The sequence below is a fragment of the Corvus kubaryi genome, unplaced genomic scaffold (assembly GCF_017639235.1).
Source record: "Corvus kubaryi isolate FWS band 111438036 unplaced genomic scaffold, C.kubaryi_AGA036_p1.0 37396, whole genome shotgun sequence".
NCBI classification, from domain to species: domain Eukaryota; kingdom Metazoa; phylum Chordata; class Aves; order Passeriformes; family Corvidae; genus Corvus; species Corvus kubaryi.
Window position 1 is genome coordinate 18,359,523 of NW_024581135.1, and position 25,378 is coordinate 18,384,900.

General features: G+C 41.1%; 1 protein-coding gene across 5 annotated transcripts in view; it reads left to right on the forward strand.

Annotated features, from left to right (window-relative positions):
• The first annotated feature begins 459 nt into the window (after positions 1 to 459).
• CSRNP3 (cysteine and serine rich nuclear protein 3) overlaps positions 460 to 25,378 on the forward strand; it is a 107,262-nt gene continuing 82,343 nt past the window's right edge. For 2 of the 5 annotated variants that reach the window (XM_042041397.1, XM_042041399.1), the window contains exon 1: positions 460 to 820. Coding sequence is in view for 2 of the 5 variants with exons in the window: in XM_042041399.1 (XP_041897333.1) it covers positions 814 to 820 (7 nt within the window). In the remaining 3 variants the exon portion in view is untranslated. Of the gene's footprint in view, positions 821 to 18,642; positions 18,746 to 25,378 lie in introns of those variants that run through there. The other 3 variants (XR_006018249.1, XM_042041396.1, XM_042041398.1) reach the window with 2 other exon arrangements.

A 25,378-nucleotide genomic window follows, 5' to 3' on the forward strand; every position in this document is an offset into this window, starting at 1 on the left:
AAAACAATCAGTATGTCTGAGAGGGGTTTGTGCTTAACACAAGACTAGCACAAAGAAAAAAATTAATTAAATGCCTCAGACAACAAGCCGCTGTGGTTTTGCTTGGGTACCCCTCCCTTTGTTGTTTGTTTTGTAAACAAATCTCCAGCTGACACATGGGACACTCGCGAAGGCCGGGCGTGTCCCCAGAGCATCCCCCCGCGGTCTGTGCCTGCGGCTCCGGCCGCTCGGTGCTGCCGCGGCCCCGCGCCCGCTCCCGCTCCCTCCCGGCGGCCGCCGCCCCGAGGGCGCCCGCAGCGCAGGTGAAGGAGCGGGGCAGCCCGGCCAGGCAGGGCCGCTCCCCGGGCACCGCGAGCCCCGGGCGGGAGGCGGGGGCCGAGCAGCTCCCCGGGCTGGCCCGGGGAGGGCGGAGCGGCCCGCGGGAGCGGCTCGGGGTCACCCCGCCCCGGAGCGGGGAAAGCGCCGCACGCCGCGCTCTGTGCCGGCCATGGAGGGCGGGGGCTCGGCGTCCCTGTTGGCCGCGGCTGCCGGCGTGGGGCCGGCTGGCGAACCTGGGAGGCGACAGGAAGCGCTGGAATACCGGTGGCTCAGGTGAGGACCCGCAAGCGCAGTGGGCGTTTGCAAGCGCAGAGGCGGCGGAGCCCGGCGCACCCGCTGGCAGCGCAGGAACTGGGAGAGCCGGGCGAGGAGAACAAACCCCACTGGCATCTGCGTTTGTGAGTCACCCGGAGGGAGCGGCTGTCCCCAGATCGGATCCTCGCCTGTAAGACCGCCTGTCTTTCCTGGCGTTTGCGACACCTGAGGCGTAAAGGGATGCGAGGTGAGGTGGCCTGCGGCACCCCTTTAGGGCTCCCGGGGTTTTCGCTGTCCCTCGGTGCTGCCGCTGGCCCAGCACTTTCAGCCGCCGCTGCGCCCGTCGGCTCGGAGCCCCTCGGTGTGTGGGGGTGTCTGCCCGGCTGGCGGCACACAGCGCCCGGGCCTGGCCGCCTCGCTGCACGGAGGGCGCGGACAGAGCTGGGGTAGCCCCAGCTGGCCCCGGCATAGCGCAGTAAATGGGAAGCGTCTCAGGGAACTTCTGTTTAGTCTGTGGTTCTAGATAGGTCCTGTGGTGCTGCAAGACCGTGCTAGTCCTGTGTGAGAAACTGTGTTCTATCTCCACTCAGGACAGCAAACTCTGGAGCGACAAGATACCTCCAGTTTATTCTTCATCTAAAACATCTTCTGATCTAAGTAGACAGGAAGACACGCAGTTGTGAGAGGCAGTTGCTGACGCGGGCTAGTAGAGCTAAATAATGAACAGATTCCTTCAGGGTGAAAAACATGCTCAGTTTCCCATGTTCTTTCACACTTTATGTTTAATTATACCCACCATATATTGCAGCGTTTTGAATGAGGATATGTTCTACTGGGGAAAGATTGCTAACAAAAGTCTGCCACAAAAGATTTCACATCCACATTTGTCACCCTTACTTTATCAGTGTGCAAATTGGAGAATGAATTTTTGTATAGTGTGTATGGAAAAAATAAAGCTGTAAGAGATTTGTAAATTTTAGTGTATTTACCCTGAAAAGTGGCAACATAAATAAAGACCCAAGGGCAAAGATGCTGGAGTGGCATACCCTAAGGTCACTCCAGAATAACTTCTATGCTGTTTAGTCTTGTCAGAGGAAAGCAGGTTAAAGTAATCTCTAAAATACAGCTTTTAAAAATTGACTGTAAGGAAAATTGTATGCCTGTTCTTACCTGTGGCTATTGTTTCAGTATATTATTTATGTGTTTACTGTTTGAACAATAGTTCAGGTTAGCTCAGTAACATCCCTCACTAGTCACTAAAAATCTCATCATAATTTGTTTTAGAGAATGCAGTAAAATGAGAAAAAGTGGAGAGAGATTTTGTGACTAAGCATGCTTTATTTTAAAGTGTTCTGAAGTATCATAAAGCTTTTTAGATCTATTTAGCTTTTACTGTGAAATAAATAGAACTCTCTGCAATATGTGGTAGAAGTTTGGTTGAACCTTGGGAAATCTATTTGTATTTCGGGTTAGGTAGTATATATGGAATATAAAGTGCTTGAATGTAGACTGGCTTCTGCACTCTTTGGGGACCCTTACTTGTGTAATAGTCTGAGAAGTGTTTGCAGCATGCAGTGGTACCTTGCTGTGAATTTATCTTTTTGATAGGTCTTGTGTCTGACTATCTAGATTTTTGATTCTGTCAGGTTGTTCTAATGACAATTCAAAATTATTTCCTGCCTCTGGGATTGCATAGCAACGGCTGTGGAGGGAATAAGCAATAAGCAACTGCAGGAGGCTGTAATGCGTGTTACAACACACATTCGCTATTGTAAATTGTTGTATTTTGGAAACAAATGGCCTTGTAGAGATGCTACAGAACAGCAGACAGCCTAGTTTGGCACTTGTCACACTGATAGCTCAGCTTGCTTTAACCACAGACAGATGCTACTGCATGGATGTACTACATCAGTCTATTTGTTCAAAGTGAAGGGGGGGTGAATGGGGCTGAACTGTGGTTTGGATTACTTTCTGTAGGGGAATCTTCTACAGGTAGTTGATGGTGACTGATGGTTTTGGTCTAACCCCAGCTGGCAACTAAATGCTGCACAGCTGCTCACTCACTCCAGCAGCAGGATGAGGGAGTCAATCAGAAGGGTAAAAGTGAGAAAACTTGTGAGTTGAGGAAAAGGCAGTTCAGTAGGTAAAGGAAAAGCCACTCACACAAGCAAAGCCAAACAAGGCACTCATCCACCAGTTCCCATGGGCAGGCAGCTGTTCAGCCATCTGCAGGACAGCCAGGGCTCCACCACACGTAACGGCGACTTGGGAAGACAAACACTGTCACTCCAAACATCCCCCCTTCCTCCTTCTTCCCCCAGGTTTGTATGCTGAGTATGACACCATATGGTGTGGGGATATCCCTGTTTTCAGCTGGGGGCAGCTCTCCCAGCTGTGTCCCCTTCTAACTCCTTGTGCACCTCCATTCTCCTCACTGGTGGGACGTGTGAGGAGCAGAAAATGCCTTTGCTCTGTGGGAGCACTGCTCAGCAATGGCAAAAACATCCTGGAATTACCAACACTGTTTCCAGCACAAATCCAAAACACAGCACCACACTAGCTGCTGTGAGGAAAATTAACTCTCTCCTGGCCAATCCCAGCACACTAATTTAGAGAAACAGTGAGCCAGGGGATAAGAAGGTTTGGATGCTGTAAGGGCCCCAAGCAACTCACTCGATGAGACATTTAAAAGGGCTCATGGTTGTTCGTGTACTCTAAGTTACAGGCACAGGAGAAATATTGACAAGGTATTCTCAAGAGGTAAAAACAAAAAAACTTTACTGGCAACTTTAGAAAATCAAAGAAACTTTGACAAAGGGTTTAATGCAGCATTCAATCAATATAAAACACTTCTCAAAGTATTAACTTGGCCCATTCAACTTGGCAAACTCTAAGCCAGTTCAATTTTAAGTTACTCAAAAATTGCAAGAAGAGGGAATTAGAAGAAGAAACAGAGACAGAAAAGATGCAGAAAAGGATACATATAGGTACGAACTCCTGGATTCCAGTGGCATTCAGATAAAAATTCCAAGAGGAAGTATGGTCAAGACATCTGATTGCCTTGTGTTTGGCCTTAAATACCCCTTGGCTTTCCTGAGCCCTTCCCCCACATGGGACTTCTGGTCATTTGGCCACTTAGGAGCTGGGTTAGGGGCTCCAGGGGTGGGGTGTGGAGCATTGCCTCCCCTGTGCCAGGGATTGGCAGCCACTGCAGGGCTGGGATACAGGCTCTGGGGTGGAGGGGTGTGGAGAAGGGCACTGCCTCACCAGGGCAAGGACTGACCTGCCCCCTCATACATGCACCCCAGAATGTCTCTAGACATCAGTTTTTTCAGTCTCTCACAGATGTCTCTGGCAGTGAAGATATCTTCCTAATGTATGTATGAATCTGAGAAAAACAGAGCATTTGTGTTACTGGGAAAAGAATTCATCTAATAGATGCAGTGTTAAGTGAAGGACTGATACATGCATGTAAAATGATCTAGAAGATTTAATATTTTCCTTTGTTTTTTGCTGTTTCTAGTATGCATCATTGTACTATATTAGTTACTCTCTTACCCCACAACCCATTTAAGGAAGCTTATATTTTTGTTAATTCTAAAAACTTGTCAAATGAATAATGCCACACTATTCTGAAAGTAAAATTTTACCTTCAAAAGTTTTTCACACCGAACTGGTTCCCTGGTTACTGGTGTTGTAAATTGCTTGACTTCCTGAGGCCAGTTTAAATACTTTTTCAAACCTTAATAAAGATGCAGGTGTTGCTGCTCCCCCTCCCCCTCATCCTGTTTGCTGTATGGCTTTGACAGGTAAAAAAGAAAAGCCTGTTGCATTTCCCATTTCCCAGGCAAATACCCTCTCCGTTGGGAATGCCTTCCATTACTCTCAATATCCTCAGTTACTTGATGATTTGTCCAAGCATTTTGCAAGACCTGTGCAGTTCTGTGCCAGTGTGCAGGCTAGGTCAAAAAGGAGAATGGGCATGGCCAAACTGGAGATAGCTGCTCTTATCTGCACTCCAGGGAGGGGGATGAAATGGAGGTAATCCAAACTAATTGGTTTCGGTGATAATACATTCTGTATAATGTGCTGTCTGATAAGCAAGTGTTGTTAGAACAGATAAAAAAGTATGTATTTCCTAATTGATGGTTCCGCAAAGCAATCTGGAACCGTGAGCCAGTCTGCAGATAAGACTTGTACCTAGTTTTGAAGGATCCTTTTTAAATTAGTTTGTCATAATCTGATGCTTAAGTAGTTATAATGTTAAAAGGTATTCTATACACATATGAGACTGCTTTGACATATAGAAGCAGTCTTTGCAGGTAACTGTTTTGCAAAACTGTTTTCTTCAGGATTCTCCCCAACTTCATTGTTGTGTCACAAATCAGCATATGTGACCTAGAGGTCACATCATTTCAGTGCAGTGCTTATCATGTGGTGTTCTGAAGACGTTTTGTATTGTACACATATTTGACAGGGAAATAAATCTAATGTCTTGATAAGATTACAATGGGGTGCTGAAAGGGTTATGTTTGAAAGTATGCATTCCATGTTATTACATGGATCCCTCGATCATCATCCTGTTGGGTTTTTTTATTCACACTTCTGTGAACTGTTTGTGTTCAAGTGGGAATTGCATGACTGGGTTTGACACTGCTTTTTCACTTTGCTTTGAAGTGCCAACAGCCTTCTCAAAAGGCATGATGTTCTATTTTAGTAATCAAGCACTGTTTGCTACCTGGTGAGAACACAAAGGGCAAATTGCATGTATAACCTTGAAATCCTCTTTTAAACAATTGCATTAGAAGTCTTGCTTTATATAGTTTGTCTTATGCAGTATTTTTTTGCATGTGTGTGCTTTAGTCTTTTGTGTCTTCTGGTTTTTTGAGATCTTTTTGCTCAGTCCCTCTACACACAGTACAGTAATGTAAATCACTAATGTACACTTTGTACCAAATGTATCTGGAAAAGGCACATACGGAAGTAGGTATTTTTGCACTGGATGTAGTAGATATGAAACACAAACTTGCCTCATTTTGTATAAACGATATCTATCTCTATGATCAAGTTTTAGTGAAAATTTGCAAAATATTTGTGGAAGGAGGATTTGGAAGTAAGATTTGAGGCAGCATTTTGTTTTCAGGTTAAAACTATTCAAGCATTTTTTATACAAAACCCTAGACTGTTGGTCATTTCACAGCAGACTTGTTTCTGTTATAGCCTTCCTATGTCACAACTGGCTTCTTTTGCAGTTCCCATGGCAACAAGGATTTTTGAACGGCAAAGCAGGATACTGGTTTGAGGGGGTATAAATACTCTTTATTACAGAAGAAATTTTGATCCTTGAAAGCTGATCAGGCAACCTGCTGTTCCCCGTCATGTCCCTCCCCTTAATAATCTGTGTTTTGCCCATATGTTTACACCTAAATGTGAATTTCTATTTGACAAGAATACAGTTACCTGTTCTAATTTTTAACATCGTATAAGAGATGATGGAAAAATTGTCAAGCCTTACTGTAGTGATAGGGTAGAAAAACATGTTGTCTTCCAGATACAGTCTCCACAAAGGGGAGAGCCCTGTATATACCTAGAAATTTGTATGTTTATGTATTTGTGAACATTGTAGATGCTTATAAACAGTAATGAGAGTTTAAGTTGCTCAAGATTTGCGTTGGCTTCTGCTAATGTTTACTTTGGCTTCAACTTGTTTCCAAGAGGCATTCATAAAATATTTACTTCTTTAACAGCGTTACACTAGGTTTTTAAAGTGAAGGGTCTCAAAATACTGCACTTGTTTCACAGACTAGAATTTATTAACAGTGGCAATAATTTGGTGTCTTTTTCAGTGTCTGTCCCTCACCATCTCAGATGAGCACAAGTGATATGGGATGTTCGGGATGTATCCTGAACCAAATAGTTGTAGTATCAGCCTTGATAGAGTAACTCTGCTTGGGTCATTTGCCTAAGTTAGATAGGTTTTGTGTGTTGCTGTTTTTCCTTCTGAGCATTCGTTCCAAAATAAGAAGCCAGTTATTCAGATGTGTCAAGTTCTCTCCATAACCCCACAGTTTAGCTTGGGTTGTTTTGCTTTGTAACCGGTAAAAAAGAAAACGGGAATTATGCAGTTGCTGAAAAACAGCACGGGTAAACTAGGTAAACTTAAATTATAAAAGCCTCTGAATAGTACATCTAAGAAATTTATCCTCATGACATGTGAAAGGTAATTTAGAGATGTATGAAAAACAAATTTGGAAAGTAACGTCAGCTGCCAGTTTCCTGCTGGTCTTCACGGTTTGGGTAGGGAGATTTCTGCTTCCCCCTGCCACTGTCACCACACACAGATGTGGGATTATTATGGAATCATGAAAAGGAAAAAACACCACTTTGATCTCTACCACTGAAGCTACTCATCCAAAGACAAGCAGTTCTGCTGGAGAAGGATCGTACAGGAGTAGGGCAACCTAGTATTTAGTTAATAACTTTGTCCAAATACTCATTGGTAAAAGACTTTTCACTACTGCTATCACTTATGTACATTATAGCTATAACAAAATAACTTGTATATACATGAGAGAGAAATTCAGCTTAGCATCCAGAGCCAAGCATGAATACCCTGGATGTACGTAATTTTTTTTCAGGTGAAGCTAGAAGTTCTGGAATGATTAATTTTATCTTTTTCTTTCAACTGACTTCCACCAAAGTCAATTCAGTGCCAGTATTGGAAAAATGCTTACAGGCTGCAGTAGTATTTAATTTATAATGGTGTATGTGATTCTGGAACATTCTGTTTGGAAATGCAAGAAAATCAAGCTATGAAAACTGGAATTTTGAACATGGGTCTGAAAAGATTTACAGTGATGGACAGCAGTGTATTGCATTGCCCCTCCTCCCCAGCCCTCCAACACAACCTCAACCCACTTGTAAGAGCTTGAAGGCTTATTTTGGCATTTATTTTTCTGGCTTTGCTTGTAATATTAGGCAGTGCAGTTTTTCACTGAATAATTTGTCCAGTGCTCCCTGAGAATTCAAGAGAACAGATAGTTGCTACCTTGGGTTTTAGGCTGAAGAAATGTGAAAAGTTTAGGAAAAGGGATCTCTTAAATGCAGTTAAAGAACAAGAGTTGAGTAACAATGTCAGGCACTTTTTGTTGTTTCTGGTGAGGATGTGAGGCTGGTGATTCTGCATGAAGCTCGATGAATGGGTCGAACAGCTAGCTTCTGCATCTCTGTTGAGACGCATTAGGAGTGACAATGTGATGACATAATCACTGACCCCAGATTGTTCTCGGCTATAAATCCTCTGGTTGCAGTCTCCACTGTTTCTCTGCATGTGCCGTTCACATTTAAGGGCTTTTCAGATCATCTCCAGCACCATCTGCTGCATAATGGAAAGAAAACAATTGTGCTGTGTGTGGAGCCAGCTGACTCCCTGAGTGGAGCTGGGGGTTTGCAAAATCCATCTCGTCTCAAAGAACTTGCCTGTCTGCTTGTCCTCACTGCCATACTGAGCACTAGTCACTAGGCTGCCATTGTGCATGAGAAATAAAGAAGTAGTGACTCATTTACAGGGACATACACGTTTTTGAGCAGGTCAGATACTGTATGTGTCTTCTCACGCTCGTGTACAAGAAAGACTGCACATCCTGATGTCTCCCTAATTGGAAGGAGGGAAACCTTGTGTTTGAAGCATCTTGTCAGTATGAGTGTGTTGGTGACACTTGTCGTGCACGGGCAATGAGGAGATAAGCAACAGGATTTCCTAACTGCAAGCATTCACTAGGTGTCAGTGCATGATTGCACCGAACCGATGCTCTTGCTGAGTTCTTTGGTTGTGATACCTCCCTTATGAAGAGGGATTTTAAAGAAAACTCTCACTTTTGTTTCTAGAATGCGGTGTGGATTAAATTTAAGAATAACTACTGAATAAAAGTAATTACTTCAGTCTTCTTTTTAGTAGCAGTCTGATAAAAATGCCGATATTAAAAAAAATTACTAACATGTTTTGTGCTTAATGAAGGTAATTTAAAGACTTAGAATAGCTCCTGAATTGATCACTTTCAGGCTTTCTTGTCAGTATCTGTTGTACTACTGATGAAACACTCTACTCATACTGCTGTTGATCCTGGGTGTGACTAAAATTCCTATTAAGATATGGAAAAATTGTAGCTTTTATAGTGATACATTATCTGTGAAATGAATGCATTATTAATTAAACTGCAACTCAATTATTTGCAAAACTGTTGTTTTCCTTAAGGGATGTTAAAGATCAAGTCTGTAAATGTCAGTCAGAGAGGAGGAAAGCCCCATGAATATAGCTAAAATTGCCTGTTTTTCTGTTCTCTTACCATATTGTGTCCCTAGAATGAAGTATAATGTTTATTAGAATATATTGAATTGCGTGCATCTCACCATTAGATTTTTAAAAATATATTTAAAACAGATTTAAATTCATATTTAGTCTAATTTTAGTAATAAATAATTAGGGAATTAATCTTTTCAATCTGTATAGAGTGATCAGCATTCCTCTAGAATTTTAAGTTGTTCCAAAATGGATATTTTTCATGTTGCTTGTGAAAGTGTTTGGTCAGAACTGTTCATTAGTAGGTTAAAATAGCAAAAAAGAGTCATTCATGTGATAAATGAAAATATTTGAGATGGCTTTCCTGTGTCTTCCAGTTTATATTGAACTTTTTCTATTACATTTCAATCCATAACATTTAGTGAATAATACCCTTTACCTTTTTATACTTAATCTATTTACAGGTGAGGCCTGTTTTAGAACTGTTCCCTTGTTATTCTCAGGGAAGTGCTAATGGTCGTGCTAATAGGGAAGTCAGCTTGGTTACAAAGACAGGTGTTTGACTTGTGCTGTACACTGTATTTCTACATATCCAATATACAGCAGAGATACTGAAGGGATTGTCTGATGGCCAAACTTCAGTATTTTCCCTATTTGATGTAGCTATATAAGGGTACCATCTTTGGTGCCATCTTTGTTTCATCATACCACCTACCTGTCAGATGGGAACCATCTGATCATCAAAGGCAAATTTCTTCCACGCAAGTCCCTCTAGTTACATTCGAGCTGTATCTCTCATCATTGGACACAGCTACCTGACTGGACAGGTTTTTCAGACAATTTTTGATTGAGTTTGTATAAGAAGATCTGTAAGGGATACAGTAGGAAGACTGTGAAGACCATTGTCTGCACCTCTCCCTTACAGACATACTGAATATAAACAATTGTTCTAAATAAAGGAGAGCTTGAATGACTTCTCATTGCATATGACTTTCCGATTTTGTATGTCTGAACACCAAAGGAAGGCCCGTTCTCAGCTTCTATTGCTCATTAACTTCACCAAAAATTATTATCTACTCACAATTATGCAAAAAAAAGCAGATTCTGTCACTGCTTTGAAAATCGTTCCTAGCCTAAGGCTTAACAGTTTATGTAAGAAGTGAGGATTTTTGGTTTTAATGACAACTTTGGGATTCTTCCAGAACCTCTCTTGAGAAGCTGATCTGTCTTAAAAGAGCTCTCTCTGCCCAGTGACAATTTTTTTGTCTTTCCTTGTTTGACTTGTCTTGAGAAAGCTGTTTAAATTAATTCCTGGTTGTTGACTGTCCTGTTTTTCAATGCCAACCCTGACGTTCTGTTGGTATGGCTCCTTCAAAGTTCGTGATTCTGCTAAGCGTTTTCTTGCAGGCCTGCTGCTGCACTGATGGTGATTAAAAAGACATTTGCAAGTCAGAAAATCCATTTGATGTCTCTCTGCAGCTACAACTTTTAAAGTAATGCTTCCTGTGTTTTTAACATAGCCAGTAGAGCTTGTGTCTGCAAAACATGCAAAGAGAAATTCAGTCATCCTTCATTTCACTGGGGCTCCCACCTTGCTGAAATGGACATACTAGCATTGTAGGTTGTCTGAATTTATGAGCTTTTGAGTACAGTCAGCTCTGTTCACTGGAAATCCAAAGCACTGATCCCTTTTCTATGGGTGAACCCTTAGCATAGTAGGATTTTCTCTTGTACCAATGATAGACACGTACTTGTTTATTGTAGTTGAGAGCAGTTCCGAAGAAAATTAGAGACTTGGTTACTGTTTTTCTTGGCCTGAAAGTGTTGAAATTGACACCTGCCTCTTTCAGAGATACAATGTAATGGACAAGCTATAAAATAATGTTGGGAAGAGAGTGCTGGGCAAGGGCCTGCCATTTCTCTTGGTTGCTATTGGATGAAATGGGGCATAACACTCTCATATTGGGGCACTCGCTTGTGTGTAGGGATAGATGGGCTTGTTCACAAGATTGATTTGGAAATAGGGACTAGACTCCTGTTCCCTGCCAAGTGAGTGTTCTCTTCTAGAATGCATTTGCAGATTTGTATGTGAAGGCACAGGTCCATTTTTGCAGAACACTGCTTTCTTTGGTGCAGCTGAATTTCCTGTCACTTGGGGAATGAGGACATTTTAATTTATCAGCAAAATTATGTACATTTTGAAGTTCTCCTTAGCTATGATGGAGCAAAAAGGTAAATAATGACCTTTCATTTTACAAGGAGAAAAATTAGGCACACTCTGAGTTTCTGAAAAAGCAACTGATCTTTCATATAATTTTTTCCTCCTTTTTTTAACAGCTCTGTCACTTACAAGCTTTATATATGCTTCCTATTCATTCAATATCTTAGCTTAATGCCGTACTCTTCATCTTTTGTGATTAAAGATGTTTAATCTTTATGTGATGCATAACTTCTTATGTTTGTTTCATGTACAATCGTGATTTTTCTTTAAAGAGTCAATTACGTTATTAAAACGAAAACAAGCACACTAGGACAAAACCATACATGGAACAGGTATGAGAATGGCCCCAAGGAAGTGGTTGTATTGAAAGGCTGGTAGTACTGGTTAATCACATGTCCTTATGAATTGGACATGATTTCCTCGGATGCTCTTCCCGTGTCGGTTTTGGTGAGCTGTGCATCAGCAGCACTGGGGAAGAGCAGTGAGTACTATCAATAGCAACAGTGCATGGCCTTTCTTAAAAGTATGCATGGGGTAAAGGAGGAGCTCCTTCAGTGACTTCTGGAGTTAAATTTTGCACAAGTGTACTTAAAAATGTAGTACTTTCATTGGTAGAAATGTAAAACAATGTTAATTTTTTACACCAGAAATTTTTATTTGAAAAAAAAATGTTTTGTTGGTATAATGTACTCGAGGACCTGATTCACCATTTGAGACCTCATTTGATCACTGTTTGGCACATGGATACATGTGGCACATGGGGCAAAATCCAAAATCTAATACAGAAGAAGCGTGACTTTTAGGTATCAGTGTAGCCTTGTGACTTCTCTGGTAATCTGTGTGAACTGATTGTGGGCAGCCCCACAATCCCTGATAAAAGTCTAGAGGCTACTTTTAGTGACCAATATGAATGAATGTGAATATGACCAATAGGTGAGGCTGAAGATAGGGTAGCTGTAGACCCATGAATGAAGCTGGGCTGGGTAGAGGGAGCAGAAACTTGTCAGGAAGAACCAAATTAGTAGGATTAGGACACTGTGCATACGGTTGAAACCAGGATTATAACATTCAGGGTGAAATTTATCTAAATCTAGTTGATTTTTAATTTTACTCTTGGAAAAATGAGACATGCCCACAGTTGGAGTAAGCATCAAATGTTTGGAGGAAATGTATTTAGATATTATCCCTGTTCTTAATGTTTTTCCACCTTTACTGTTTGTAACTAATTGTGGTATAGCTGCCTAAGCTCATAATATTTGGCTTCACACATTTATGTTTCTGCACATTTTATTAAGCTTAAAGATTTCATCAAGTCAGTGCATTAGTAGAGGAAGAGGAATATAAATAAAAGAAGAAACTCTTGCCTGCAAAATAAGCAGAAAAAGAGCTCTACTAATCTTTCAGGTAGTCAGCTGTGGTGACTAAGTAAAATCTCATAAGGTGCCTGTGTCATAGCAGTGAAAAGTGGTGTTCCTCCCTGACCTAGCTGTCAGTCTGTGTCTGTGTTCCTTTCAAAAGGGGTAGTACCTCCTCTTTTCCCTTACTGTGCTGTGCCACCATCACTGGAGCAGATAGGGCTGAAAACCAAGAATTTTTATTTATGCTAATCAAAAATGGGTTAGTAAACTTTTTCAGGTTTGTTTAAATTTGCCTTTCAGTCATGAAGCATAGGTTATGGTTCAAGAGAAGCTTGTTTTTGAAGTCTAATGTTTTAGGTTTTGTACTGTTATTTAGTTATGAGAAGTCAATTCCGGATTTTGGCAAGAGCTTACCTGACTTAGTTGGTATGCAAATAAGCAAAATTGGAAAAAATTTCCATGGTAGAAAGCTGCTTTATGAGATAGTCACAGATGAGTTAATGGAAATCCATGTATACTCTTGTGCAAAAGTTCCTTGCTTACCTTTTTATCTCTTTTTGTGTCGTTTATTATACGACTTTTGCTTTGACTGAAGGCAGATGACTATACTTTTGAGCTGATTGAAGGAATATAAATTGGATGTTGGTAAGTGGGTGAGAGTCTGAGAAACTTGAAGTTTATGTAACTTGCATTTCTAAGAGCTTGAAATTAGTCTGCCTTGAATATGTTTTTCAGTTTTGTTCTCACCTGGCACTATTTTTGTGGAGGTTTCTGTGGTGTGGGTTTTTTTTTTTTTTTGTTTGGTTTTGGTTTTAATCTTTATTTCACATGAACTCTCTACATATATTTTAAGAGGAAAGCAACATTTGGTTTGGTTTTCCGTGGTTTTGTTTATCAAGGAGTAAAGAAAAACTTATTTATAATGGCTGCTGCAGTACTGTTTGTCTTAAAACTAAGGCAGCTGTTTTTGGCCTTCAGCAGTGCAATAAGCAGTGTAGTCATTCCCCACTTGCCCCACTGATGAAACTTCCCAGTCTGCCCATTCCCGAGGCTCTGCCAGTCACACTCCCAAGGCCACGCTTCCACAGCTGGGACCAGAGCCCCTTCCCAGCAGGCGGCTCCAGGGACCCGGAGGGCCCACAGGACCCCCAGCACAGCCCTATCACACGGCCAGGCCGGGTTTCTTCACCAGTCCCACCCCAGGTTGTCCACAGCAGAGCCTCACATGTCTGTAAAGCCATTTATTCCGGCTGCAGTAACACAGAAACAGTTCGAGCTGGTGCCTCTGAGGAGGGACCCCCAGCAAAGGAACCCCTGGGCTTTGCACCTTCACAGTCCCTGTGCGGGAAAGTCTTGCTTCTCCTCCTGAGTCTTCAGCTCCTGCCGCCCTCTCCGTGTCCATCCACCTCGCTGGTGTCACCTGACTTCCTATACTTTGTTATTAATAAGTTCCTGCTGTGTCTCTCAGTGTCCATTCACCTGGCCAGCATCACCAGTCTTTGTGCCCTTTGTCATCCCAAAGTTAGCAGTTCATGGCCTCTTGTTTCTCTGGCCTCCCACCCAGAGCTCAGTCTGCAAGCTGAGCATCTCAGTGTGGTTCTTACAGCTCCTTGATAGTTAAATCCTCCTAATGTAACAGGAGGAATGTATTCAAGTGCCAGATCCCTTGACTAGTATGATGTGCCTTAGAAAAAAGGACTTGGTTTGTTGCTGCTCTGAACTGGAGAAAACATTGTTCAGCTCCTTCAGACACAGTAGAATCTTCAAGGTTCTATTAAAGAGTAAAAATTTATGAATGATGTCGTTAATTAATCCTGTTCTTTCCTGAAGCAGTTTTGATTTTCAAAATATAGGGTGATGTGTTTTCATTGTGCATTGCCCATAATTATCCACCACCTCCTCCAACCTGAAGTGTCATCCCTTCAGGCTTCATTGAATGCAGTCAGTAGGGCATTGCAGCCAAAATAGCTTGTTGTATGGCTTCTGCAGTTTTACTTTGCTGTTTGACTGTGGAGTTGTTTTTTTTTTTTTTTTCCAAAGACTCATGGAAACTGTATCACACACATCCTGTTTGATAGCTTCAGACTACTTAAACCTCAGAATACTGGAATTCTGCAGGCATTTCTTAAGACTAGATGATGGCATTTGTCTACCATTTGTGAGAAAGAAAGATCCATTTTCCATTTGTTTTCAGTCATAAATCATAAATCATATGTTATTTCCTGGCAATGCCAGCTACTTCAAATTAAGGAAACCTTGGCCTGGGTTTCATAATCAAACATCAGTGGGTTTCAGTTTTTTTGACCATGCAGGATTTTTCCAGGTAGCTGTGTACACCCCAGTAAGTCATACATAGTTCATTCATCTATTTTTTTTTTTCCCCTCTATTAGTGTTTAATCTGCTTGGGGACCATGGTGGCACATTTTGTAACAACACCAGATATCCTGATATCCACATGGAACTGGCATTGGCTGTGAAATTCACATAGTCTTGTTGCTGCCTTACAAGCCAGGTTCCTCTCCTTTCAAGTATCTTTGTACAGACGTGTAGGATGCTGAGAAACAAGGTGTTAAAATTTCTGTCTCCATTCAGGAGATCTAGTAGATCTAATGTGTTGGAACATGACATACCTTCCTGGATCCTGCTAGCAGAACTGTGAATAAGGGTCTTATTTCTAGACCTGTGTGAGAAATTTGTTTCAGCATCCAAGGAGCAATCTTTCAGATTTTGCTGTGGGAGACCTGACCTCTTACAACATTAACAGGTCAGGTGATAGCTCTTCTGCCTCTGAGCCAGCCAGTAGCCACTGCTTGTCTTAGGCAAATGTCTGAGCCTGCAGTCAGTGGCCTGGTGAACAGACTGGTACATCAAGCTCCACCCGTGCCTTCATGAGGAGTGTTAGTGCTGCTCTCACACTTGACGGGAGAGATGTACGGTAATTGGTTTTTAGTGAACGGCTGTATGATAAGATATCATAAACTTACATAACCTGAGGATAGCTGCTGGGATCCAGGGGCTGTGTGAGTGCCTGTGTGTGGTGTATCAAGTGGAGATCAAGAGATGTTAATTACCAGTAATCAGAGTTCTTTGAGATATGTGTAGCTACAAGACCATTTTTCCCTCAGCCATTGTTTATGTTCTCTTGAACTTGGAAAGATTTGCATTTCAGGAGAAACTTAGAAGGTGCTATCCAGTCCCATAACCTGAAGGTTTATCCAGGAAGAAGGCAATCCTGTCGAACTATTCCATACAGGGATTCCCAAAAGAAACTTCTTTCTTTGTAGAGTCAGAGAAAACAGAAGTAAATATTTTGGTAGCAACAGACATAATCAGGGAAAGGAAGAGAGAAGGAAGTTGCGTCAGGAATCTGCTTCCTGGTGAAGTTTTCCTTTTTTCCAGTGTAATAGCTCTGGAGAAAAAAGATAAATGTGTGTTGGATGGAGTATCAACTAGAGGTAAGTTAAAAAATAGGAGGAATAACCAAACAAATGCAAGTACAAAGAGTAATCCCTTGAGTCACAGCAGGAACTGGGAACAAACCTGGATTCAGTTTGCCTTTCTCCATCTCTGTGGATATGTGGTTAATTAGTCCAATAATGACACTTTGGAGCTGGAAAGCATTGCTAAGATTTAGCAGGTGCTGGCTCTGGAAAGGGACAGTCAGGTCCAGGTGCTCTGCCAGGGAGCAGCCAGCGCAGCAGGTGGCTTGGAAAGAGCAGGTGAGACAGAAGCCGAGGGCAGCTCAGCAGTATGGAGCAGCTCAGGCCTGGGGATGGCTGCCAGGCTGGATTGGGAGCCTGGTGGAGAGGCAGGTCCGGGATCCCTTGGCGGCCGGGTGGGTGCTCAGCCCTCCGGGTCAGGACAGTGCCTGGCTGGGTCCCATCAGGGCTGCAGCAGTGGGAGCACAGCTCCAGCAGGGGCCAAGGGCAAGAGGCTGAACTTGAAGAAAGGGTCCTGGCAAAGGGTGAGCAGGGGCTGCTGCTGCCTTCCTCTCTCAGGGCCACCAGCTGTGCGGTGTGTAGGTTGGCCTCATGCCCGGGCAGCCAAATGCCCCAGCCTGCACAGGAGAATGTCCTCAGCACCCTGCGGTACTGGCAGAAGTGAATTTCATGTATTTAAAATGCATTTATCATGTAAACAACTTTACTCAATTCTTGATGTGCAAACTGGGGCAAGTTTCACAAGGACTGTCTGATGTTACACAGAAATCAGAGGAAACTGGCAAGGTTATGTTCTGGAGATTGCACAGACCCCACTGGGGAGGTTTGTGTGTGCAGCCCATGTGGAATGTGGGGGAAGCACCAGCCTACTTAATGATAATCAGTTTTTGTAGCAATGCTATTTGTGTTTTACTTTAGAAACACTGTCTGTATTAGAGTTGCTTCATTCTGTGACTGTTGTAGAGCTATTGGGGGGTTTGTTGGTAATAATCTCCTATTTTCATAGCAGATTTTGCAAGGCATTCTAATTTACTTGTTTGTACTTCCCATTTCTCTGACTAGCTGTTCCAATGGTGTTTTGGGGATGGAACAGTGCTGCACCTTGCCATCTGTATTTAAAAAATGTTTATTAAGTCTAGGTGTGACACTACAGTTCTGTATGTCTGTTCATTTTGCTCAGCACTCAGGCTGGTTGAAAGGTGAAGTGTTGGTGCTCAACTCCAAATTTCTTTCTGCAGATCAAAAAAAAAAAAAAAATTTTGAAGTCTTCCAGTCAATTGCTTATCAGGAAAAAAAGTCTGTTTAGGTTTTTCTCAGGATTCCCTACAGTTCTTTCCCACTAAAAAAATTGTATTGATTTTTTGGATTTGAAACCTAATAGTTTTTTAATGCTTGCAGGAAGGGATTTCCATTTTTCTAGGCATCTAAGAAGAGGTTTTATGTTAAACTGAGGTAATTTGGTTAAAAAGACACCTACTTTGCTTGTAAAGACAGAATCTGAATGTTATGCACAGGATCTGCTGGCAGTTCGTTGTGATAAGACTGACAGCTAATTTTTTCAGAAGCTAAATCAGCTATTACTTTGTAGTGAAGGTATGCTAATTGCTATAGTCTTGCTGTGGTTAAAGATCAATAATTCATTGAAGAGAACAGATGCTCTTATTTAAAGGAATTCACAGTTAATTTTATTGAAAAGCTATAGCTGAAGATTAAAATTTTTAAACACAAAGGTATTTGTCAGCTTCTGCTGCTTAATGTTTTTCTATAAAGGGGAAATCCTGTAGTACAAATGCTTTGATATGGCAGTAAATGATACCTTAGCTTAGAAGACTCATGTTTGATTTTGATTTTAAATGTAATTTAACTGTCATAAACTAAATGTGATGCTGTTGTCTTCAACTGAGCTGATACCTGATTTATATAGATAGGTAGAAAATAAAAACACTCTGGTCTTGGAAATATTTTTTTTCAAACTAGATTTGAGAGGCTACAAAGAGACTAGGAGTATATTTCAGGCATGTGAATTGAAAATTGGTTCACCTAGTCATTCTCTGCATTTGAATTCTTATTTAGGTGGAAAGTTTTGTGTAAAGTTCATGCAGCGCACTGAACGTTGGCTACTATACTAGAAATACAGTAAAATATATGTGCATGCACCAGGTTTACAGGTAGAGTTTTAAATAGCTAGCATTCAAGAAAAAGTATCTACTAATTATTCTTTTTAAAGTATTTTATAAATACTGCCTCAAACAGAATGAAAACGTACTTTGTATGAAATTCCTGGCATCTATCTCTGAATTATTCTAATTTGTATTGAGATGTCAGATCCTCGTTTGTATAAAAGCACCACTGTTATTTTGATAATCACAAGCTTTCCTAAATACACAGCAGCACTCTTCACTGAAGATCTGGATAGCTGAGTCAGTCTAAAAGAATGTATACAGGCAGTAACTGTGTTCCTACAGCTGTTTGCTTGTTTTTTCCTTACAAAAAGGAGCTGAAAGGGAGAATTCCTATTCAGTAGTGGAGCTGAAGGTTTATTAATAGACTTTTTTTTCTTGTCTTTAAATTTTGTCATTACCTTTTTGTACAGAGTGTCCTCACTGACTACTAAGTAGCTTATTAAAGCTGGATTTTAGATGTGCTTTTTTGTTCTGCTTTCTTCTTTCTGTTTTCCCATTTTGCTAGCATGCAGATGGGGGTGGGGAGTGGGAAATAAGGGAGAGAGCATGTTCCAGAGGATGCCAGGATGACTTCAGTTATTGGATGGCTGCTGTCTGATGGATGGAAAAAGGGGGAGTAAACCTTTCATTCTGCACTGACAGAGCTGAAACACAGAAACCCGATTTACAGGTAAGGGTGAAAAAATTCCTGTTATAAATAGCTATTCTTGATCCTTGCCACAACATTTCTTGGATATAAAAATGTATGTGCAAGCATCTTGCTTGTTCCTCACAAATGACTCTGAAGCAGCTTTTCACATTATTATTTCTCCTGCCTTGGAGGTTTCAACGGATGTGAGATCCATAAACAGTGAAATCATAGGCATGCCTGATGCTGGCAGCTTTCTCATGTGACAGGATACGCATTGCATCTCATTGATGCCGAAGTTGCTCAGTAAGATGTAGGAAGAGAGGTCATTTTGTGTGATGGAAATACTCACTGTTGAAAATACAGTGTATGCTACCAGCAGGAAGAGAGTGCTGGAAGATCTAAAAATGCTTTCTTTGAGTTTGGATAGGAAAATGAACTGCTTCTGGAACTGTCTTATTTAGTGGTGAACAAACAGTAAGAACGGCTCCTCAGAACTACTGAAAGGGATTTTGTAGATTTTTTGCATTATTTTTAGGTTTGGAATGAATGTGGTTGATAATTCAGTTACAAAATTATCTTTGTCATAAAGGAAAGAAAAGATGCATATAGTTATGTGTATGTGATAAATCTTGTAGTACCTACAGCATTTATATATGAGTTTTAATAAATAGTTGAAATTGCTTGCTTCTGCAGAGTTTGTGTTAGCATCAGCTGTTAGTTCACACAGTCTGGAGATGGCAAGCAGCAAATAAATTGCTTAGTACAGAAAGCAGATTTGTTTATCAAGTCACATTATATGAGAATATAGGACTACAGGCAGAAATCCTGGCCCACTGAAACAATAGGATATTTTGATATTGGCCTCACTGGGGCAAGGTTTTCAATAAGCTCTCTACTGATTTACCTCTACATTTTACGTGTAGGAAATAATTGTTTTACAGGACTCTGTTTTGCTGGTTTGAAGCAAAAATATTAATTGATATAAATAAATTGTGATTATCATTGATTTGAGTGTATATATATTAGTAAAATGTATTTGTAAAGCTAAAATAGTGGAATTTAGTTTTAATAGATTTCAGAGATTAAAATCAGTAAATGCATGAATCCATTTTTCTTGTATTCACTGAGTGAATTCCCTTAGAGCAGACCTAAAATTATTAAAAATTTGTGTCATAAAGAAAAACTGGAACAAGTCAGTAGAACTCTTACAAGTGCTAAAAAGACTGGAAGAAGCTTTTTCCGCTGTCCACTTATTTACCAATATTATCATCTAGAGTGGTGTCCTTTCTTCCTCACTGTTTCTTCAGAAAATGGAGCCTGGTATGTTTGCTAAAGAAACATCAAATAAAAAAAAAAAAAAAATCAGTAATTTACACTAAATGTCAGTGATTCACAAAATTATTCTGAAAGACTGATGAGCTGTATCTTTTTTTTTGGTTTTTTTTTTGTTACACTGGAATGTAAACACTGGTAAATAGCACTGACTGAAGTTGAGTTGCATCCTAACATTTGTTATTTGTAGGTAATGGATATGTATCTGAAAGCATAAGCTCAACTGTTAAATTACAGTCTCAAATCTATGTATTCAAATCACTTTCCCCCATCAAATGAGAAATCTGACTCAGAAGTACTCCAGTAACAGAGAGGAGTTGATGAAAACAGAGATGTAGTTCCACATGTGTTTAAATTATTCTGTCTCCTTGGAAACACTGCTGCTGCAGATGGATTTGGCTTTTGGTGGCTAAAAATATCTACCGCTTAATAATGACAGCATGAAAGATATTATTCAAAATTACTGTGCTGTCACTAGTTTTAAAGTTCACTAATGATTCAGGTATTCTACATGAACTACAGATTTGCATTTTCTGTCCAGCATTCACTGTCAGCTGCTTCCAGCATTCACCAGCTTCGTGGAAATGAGATAAGCTCATAAGCCTTGGTTGAAGACCCTGCTAAGAAGGGAGCATGTGAGTGGGAGGTAGACCTGATGAAGAGTTGGAAAGCAGGTAGAAAGTTGTTTAAAAAAATTCATGGTGGTGATACAGGTATGTGTTGTATAATATTTGAAGATACAGGCTTATTCCCAGGGAAGTCTAGGATAGAAAAGGTGTGGTTAAGCACCACCTTTGTAAGTTAACAATCTGTAAATTAAAGAATTTTTTTTTTTTTATTTATTGCATTAGTGAATTCTTCCTTGTCAGTTGTATGTGCAGGTGACTGAAATATCATACAAACCATCTTAACTAAAATATTAAATTACCTTAAACAAAAGTCAAAACCTATATTATTAAAAATCTTTTTATAAGCAAGAAATAGCATTCACTTACTTAGCATTGCTAAGAAATTTCATCTTTTAAAGAATTAATTATTTTCAGTTAAGAATGCATTACCACTATTTGCAGCAGCTAGACTTAGTGATCCTTGTGGGTCCCTTCCAACCTGGGATATTCTATCATACTACTTTTTTTAAATCCAGTTCTTTATTATTTATGCCTTCCACATATCATATGTTGTTTTGTTGTTAGCTGGTATTCAATATTAATGAAAAATACCACTGCAGTTTTTTCTGTTTCTCCTTCTTTCCTATTGGATGACTTCCTGCTTGTGCCTAGAAAACAGAACAAATGACAAGCACTTTCTTAGTGGGCTAAATAGACCCCTCTTATTCTTTTATTTTGTTGATATATGTATGATTTGTGGTAGTGATACCATGAAGATTTTTTGCCTTTTCTTTTATTCCCGTTATATCTTTCTTTACAACTTCTGTATTCTTAGTGCTGTTTGCCTACATTCTTGGACTTGTTTGTTCAGCTAGGAGACTAAATGTTTTAGTAGCTTCGTAGTTAGATATGACAGCTGGTGAGGGGTCAGTAGCTCTGACCGAGGAAGAGGTGACCGGTCCGGAGAGATGGTCCCAAAAGGAATCGCCTTCCCAAGGCCCGGTGTCTTCCCTCAGCTGCTGGCTAGGAGGGCCCGTGCAGAAGCTGTCAGCTCTTTGGTGATTGTCAGCTCGTGATTCCAGCTCAGCTCTGCAGGGCAGCCTCCAAGCCAGACCAGAGAGAGACGAGAGGCCGTGTAGCTGTTCCACATTAAGGTAGCTTTATTGGTCTGTACTCCGGCGAAGGGGAGGCCAGGGATGGGCAGCTCTCTGCTCGCAGGGGCAGGGGGCTAGCTTTATAGGGATACAGGGGATGGGTGCCAGAGGGGAAAGGCCAGTGGGGTTACAAGGGATCTGCATAGGGTCTCCCAGAGGATTCTGGGTCTGTCTTTTCTCGCCATGAGTAAAAGGTTAGCTGCCTTCCCAGGGAGTCCTGCTGGGGGTTGTGCAATCTCTTATCTCATCAGACATCCTTCCAGGGCAGGGGCTGGGCATACCCTACAGTTAGGGATCCGTGTGCCCAAGACCCCAAGGTCCTCTTCAGAACACATTCTGTAAACCAAGATAGAACCATCCAGGGGAAGGCTCCTTGGGGAGGGGGGCTCACTAAAGCCTCTCATTGGGGAATTTTTGATAGATATGCTAATTAGTAAGATCTATAATGTTATACCAGATCTTTTGGAGGTGTGCATTGTGGTGCGCATTTCGGTGCACTCGACCTGGACGTGTGCACCTAAGGATCCTTAAAATAAATACCGAGGTAAAATCCCTTTTTCCCTTCTAACCATGTTTGACTCTTGATTTTAAGACCAGGAAAAGGCATCAGTAGCATATGTTAGTCAGCATGCTGATTCATTTTTCATCATTGAACAGGGAATTTTTTCTGTTATGAAGTGTCTTAAAGATAGCATTAAAATATTAAAAGGTATTGTTACACATACAAATAATTAATCCTCTGCAAATTAGTACTAAAATCCATTTTTAACTGGCAACACAAATACCAAAGGTCTATTAAAGTGAAAGCTGAATACTTGCTTTTGATTACTTGAAATCACAGAATCAATTAGGTTGGAAAAGACCTCTGAGATCATTGAGTCCAACCTATGACCAAACATCACCATTTTAACCAGACCATGGCACTAAGTGTCAAGTCCAGTCTTTCCTTAAACACCCTCTGGGCAGTTCTTTCCAATATCTGATCACCTTTTCTGTGAAGAAATTCTTCCTTATTCCAGCTTAAACCTCCCATGGCACAGGTTAAGACTGTGACCTGTTCTGTTGCTGGTTGCCTGGGAGAAGAGACCGACCCTCACGTGGCTACACCCTCCTTCCAGGGAATTTCAGACAGTGATAAGATCCCTTCTCTTCTCCAGGCTAAACACCCCCAGGTCACTCAGCTGCTGTCAGCCAGCACCCCCCCCCCCCCCCCCCCGAGTCCTTCTATGCTGGGCCACTTTCCAGCTGCTCTGCCCCCAGTCTGTGGCACTGCATGGGGTTGTTGTATCCTGAGTGCAGGACCCAGCACTTGGTCATGTTGAACGTCATGCCACTGGTCTGGCCCATTGATCCAGCCTGCCCAGGTTCCTCTGCAGGGCTTCCTACCCTCCAGCAGGTTGACACTCTGACCTAACTTCAGAAATTTGCGAATGGTAGACTCAATCCCCTCATCAAGACCACCTAAAGCTATTAAACAGGACTGGGCCCAACACTGATCCCTGAGAGACATCACTCGTGGCTGGACACCAACTGGGTGCAGCACCATTCACCATCACTCTCTGGGCCCGTCCATCCAGACAGTTCTTAACCCGGCAAAATGAGTGAGAGGAAAAGATATGGTAGCTTTTATTCTGTATGAGAATAAAATATTAACATATTTAGAAAGCAGATAATTAAATGGATTATAGAAACTTTTCTGTGAGTCTTCTTGAGAATAATTTGTTTTCAATGGAGGTGAAAAAACCTGAGTAGCTTTAATTTTAAACCTCTTTTTCCAGTGTATATGATTTAAGATTGTATGGAGATAATAGGTAATCTAAACATTATTTGAGGAAGTAAAGGTGTGATACGTTGCTAGAAGTACATCTTTACATTTTATAGTGTTAGCCAAGTTGTGCCAATTTTACATGAATCCTTTGAGTTTTGGATATAGGACCAGAAGTTCTCATCTGGTAAAAATAGAATGAGAAAGTTTGTTGCATATTGCCTGTGGTGTCTAGGTTGTGAACGACAGTGATGATAACATGGAGGAAGTACTGCAGCTTTGTTTGTTTGTTTGATTTGATTTGGCTTTTTTTTATAGCAAGTTGCAAACAGATGAGCTGAGGTTTCTGCCAGGCTAGATTTTTCCAGCAATTTTCAGCATTGCTTGTTCATGTGTGAAGAGAATTCTGTGCTGTACAGTAAATATTAGATCACATAGGTGAAAGCAATCTTACCATGTTTGCCATACTCCAAAAAACCTCCAAAATACCCATTTGTCTTGTTTCTAAACTGTAATCTCCTAAAGTTAGTCCTTTTTTAAATCTTGTGACATAGAACTAGTACTATTATTGTCAAAAGTTACGACCAGAACAAGGTATGAAACCACTTGGATGTGTGCACACATCCTTCAGTACTTAAACAGTTAAACTGGAAGAGTTTGTTCCTGTCTTTTCAGAAGAAAAAAAAGAGGAAAACCTAGTTCAGAGTGAGTTTTGCAAATATGCTCCTATGGTTTTGTGTTACAAGTTCATAGTGCTGCTCTTGTGTTGGAACCCTGAGTTCAGAGAATTTCAACCTTTCAGTGTTGACAGGCAATGATCTTCAGAAGCACACTGCATTTGACCTGAGGCCTTGGGAAAGGCTTCCCAAATTGTGTGATAACACTGAGGTTGTTGCTGTGTAATTAAAAGTTATGTCACTGGGTGGAATATGTAGAGATGTAGAAAAATTAGGTTTATGGGATATAGTAACAATATGGAGGATGTTGGGTGTGGGTTTGTTCTTCTTTTCTCCTTCTTTACAAACCTGGGTAGTTTGTTATTGGTTCAAAAAACCCACAGTGCAGAACATGAATGTTTATTTTTTGGATTGTAAGTAAAAATTAATTAGTTGGCATTCCATAATTGAGTAATTTGGACCTTAAAAGGCCTTGAAAGTTAGAACTCGGGGCCATTTTCACCTTGTTAAGTTAGAGGCACACTCTGTGCAGCTGTATTATAGATAAGACATCATAAACATCTAAGTCCGAAGATGAACTCCGTGTCTCCTGCATTTTAATTCAAACTCTGAGTAAAAGCACTCATGAAACAGAGGCAAGGAAGAAAAGAAAAGAAACGGAGAAAATTAATACTCTTGGAGTTCAGATGTTCTGAATTTGGGCATGTTGAGTGTTTTTGTGAGTTTGTTTGTTTTGGTCGGTTGGTTTTTCAAAAATCTGTTAAACACTACATATTTCAGAGTAGAGAATGGCCGCCCCTGTGTCAAGATGCAGAGATCAAAGGGCAGAAAAGGAGAGCTGTTGAATTCACACTCTCTCTCTAGTGGCTTTGATGGCAATGGTGAAGTAGCAGCCAGGCTGTGTGTTAATGCAGCGTGTAACAGGGAGATGAGTGGCATGTATTGGGGCTGGAGAGGTGGGAAGGCCCCTTTGGCATGTACCAGTCATGGCCATGCTGTACTTTGGCAGGAGATACACAAGATTTCCTGCCATGTTGTGCAGTTCCTCTGCAGGCAGGGCACAAGATTGATGTTCTTGAAAGAACAGTGTGGAAAATCAGCACTGAAATAGTATGAATTATAATTGCAGTGAGCCA